This window comes from Ipomoea triloba, chromosome 4 (genome assembly GCF_003576645.1).
Source record: "Ipomoea triloba cultivar NCNSP0323 chromosome 4, ASM357664v1".
NCBI lineage: Eukaryota > Viridiplantae > Streptophyta > Magnoliopsida > Solanales > Convolvulaceae > Ipomoea > Ipomoea triloba.
Window position 1 is genome coordinate 13,767,034 of NC_044919.1, and position 2,850 is coordinate 13,769,883.

Consider the following 2,850-nt stretch of genomic DNA (forward strand, 5'->3'; position numbering starts at 1 on the left):
CAATGGTTACATGAACATACCGTTTTCCTCCTATGCTTTCTGTTTGAGTGGGTCCAAAGAGGTCCATATGGAGAAGTTCCATAATTCTTGAAGTGTGAATTCCTGGTGTTCTTTTGTGGCTACTTCTTGTCATTTTGTTTTCAAGACATGCATCACATTTTCTATTTTCATCAATGTCCAGTTTTGGAACACCTCGGTATGCTCCCCTTTTTAGTCCCTTTTTCATATCATGAAAATTTATATGCCCCATACGTTGATGCCACAGAAGTGTTTGATTGATAGTGACTTGGTTGCAGGTTAAATGGCTATCCCATGTGTAGCATTTATCCGAGGACCTTTTTCCCATCATGACGCATTCATGTCCTTGGTTGTACACTTTGCAATTTTCTTTTGAGAATTATACCCTTAGTTCATCTTCACACAGCTAACTTATACTGATAAGGTTTGCTTTTAAGCCTTGTACCAGGAAGACTCTTGATAATCTGGGGAGACCATGGACATTTAGTGTTCCACTAGCAATGATTTGCCCCCGTTCTCCATCTCCAAAGGTTACATGTCCTTCACTTTTGTAATGGATGTCCTCTAGATTGTTTGGGTTTCCGGTCATGTGTCTTGAACATCCACTGTCGAAGTACCAAACACTTGTTTCTTTGCTGATTTTTGAAGTATAGGTTGTGACTGGTGTTTGATTTTTTCTGACCCAGACTCTTTGGGCTGGTTTTTGTTCTTGCTTTGCCCAGATTCTGTTATGGAGATCATTTTGTCTTTTGTGCTTTGCCCAGATTCTGTTATGGAGATCATTTTGTCTTTTGTAGTTTGCCCAGATTCTGTTATGGAGATCATTTTGTCTTTTGTAGCAGTCCCAGATTCTGTTATGGAGATCATTTTGTCTTTTGTAGCAGTATGCCTTGATGTGTCCCAATCTGTGACAGTAGTAACATCTGATTCTTCTACGGTGTTGAAAGTGATGTTGTAACACTTCTCTGTTTTCGACTGCAGAATCTTTCCTTGTTGCTAAGTTTGATTGTTCTGCATTTTCAGTTAGTCTTCTTATTTCCTGTAGCAACTTGTCTTCCTCTTTTAGTGATTTCATTAACTTTTCTTGGGTTTCTTTGTGAAGAAGTATTTCATTTTCCTTTTCACTTTTAAGGAAGTGATTTTCTTGCATGAGATTTAAGTTTACTTTGATGATTTCTTCCCACTTGGCGTGCAGCTGTGTATACGAGTTTAATAGATCTTGCATGTCCTCCTTTGATTCATCATCGCCTTCATGATTTGTGAAAAAGGCCACAAAATTTGTGTTGTTTTCTTCTTCACTATCTGAGTCATCACTCAAGGTTGTTACATATGTTTTGTTCTTCCTCCTTAGGTAATTTGGACATTCTGACTGAATATGTCCATATCCCTTGCATTCATAGCACTGTATTCCATCAAGGTTTGGATTCCCTTTCTTCTTGGAATTGACGGATTGGTTTTGTGCAAATGATGGACTCCCTTGATTATTTGAGAAACTCTTGTTCTTATTTCTGAATTTGTTAAATTTCTTGAGAACTCTGTTGAAGGTTTTTGTCAACAAAGCAATGGATTCTTCCATTTTTTCAGTATCTTCATCTAAGTTGGTGTCTTGTTTTGATTGAAGGGCTATTGCTTTGCCATTAGGCTTTTTGTTTTGCAGCATCTCAAGCTCATATGTTTTAAGGTTTCCCATTAGATCACTTAACTTGCAGGTATTGAGATCTTTGCTTTCTTGAATAGCTGTTACTTTCATCATAAATCTTTCTGGTAATGATCGCAATACCTTTTTTACTAACCTGTTTTCAGGAATGGGTTCCCCTAAGTTATAGGCTTCCCCAGCAATTTCTAGTATTCTTCCATTAAATTGTGTGATATCTTCTTCTTCCTCCATCTTCAGATTTTCAAACTGAGTTTGGACCATTTGTAGTTTTGATTGTTTGACTGTTGAATTTCCTTCATGATGATCACACAATATATCCCATGCTGTTTTTGCTACATTTGTAGCAGCGATTAGTTTGAATGTTTCTTCACTCACGGCTCCGTAGATGGCATTCATAGCTTTTGAGTTATAGTCGAACTCTTTGAGTTCTTCTTCGCTCCAATCAGCACGACCTTTTGCTTTGTTATTGTCATCAAGGGGATGTTTCCATTCGTTTTCAACAGCCCTCCATACTCTTTCTCCTTGTGCTAATATGTAGATTTTCATTCTAGCTTTCCAATAAGAATAGTTTGTACCACTTAGGGCTGGTGGCCTGTTATTTGATAGTCCTTCTCTGGGAAACTCCATTAGGATCCTGCTAATAACTTAAGCAGTTTGGCTCTGATACCATTTGAAAAATGTAATGTGCAGCACACAGAGATGTTAAAACAATAGTTGTAACACAAGAGACTTGATAACGCAGTTTGGGAAAACCCCTATTCTGCGAGGCACTTCTCAATCTTGAGAATTTGCCTAAATCCACTAAAAGCTTAATATTCAAAGTACATAGTTTTGGGACCAGAAATTACACAATAGATTGATCTTCTCCTATCTAATCTATTGTAACCTAAACACATGTACTACTTTCTAGGGGAATTTAGAATCCTCTCAAACTCTCTTATGCCTCACAATATTAGCTAGGGAATTCGTGAATGGTGTAATGGTGAGAGATCCTTTAAATAGCCAACTAATCAGAACCAAAACAGTATTGGTGTTATTCCTAGTTTGTTTGGGATTTGATTTCTAATCTTGGTGTACTCCTTTTTCTGACTTGAATTGGATTTCTTTTTGCCAAACAATTGTGATCAACCTTTTGATTCAACACTCTACCATGCAAGCTTAAATAATATTTGGAG

General features: G+C 37.3%; 1 protein-coding gene across 1 annotated transcript; it reads right to left on the reverse strand.

Moving 5' to 3' along the window:
• Positions 1–424: 424 nt before the first annotated feature.
• LOC116015845 lies at positions 425–2,302 on the reverse strand. The gene has a single exon (XM_031256012.1). It carries the CDS (start codon positions 2,300–2,302, stop codon positions 425–427), a length of 1,878 nt encoding a protein of 625 aa, XP_031111872.1.
• Positions 2,303–2,850: the final 548 nt, after the last annotated feature.

Excerpts from the sequence above, each read along its gene's own strand:
- LOC116015845 (XM_031256012.1), bottom strand. The coding sequence starts at position 2,302 with ATGGAGTTTCCCAGAGAAGGACTATCAAATAACAGGCCACCAGCCCTA.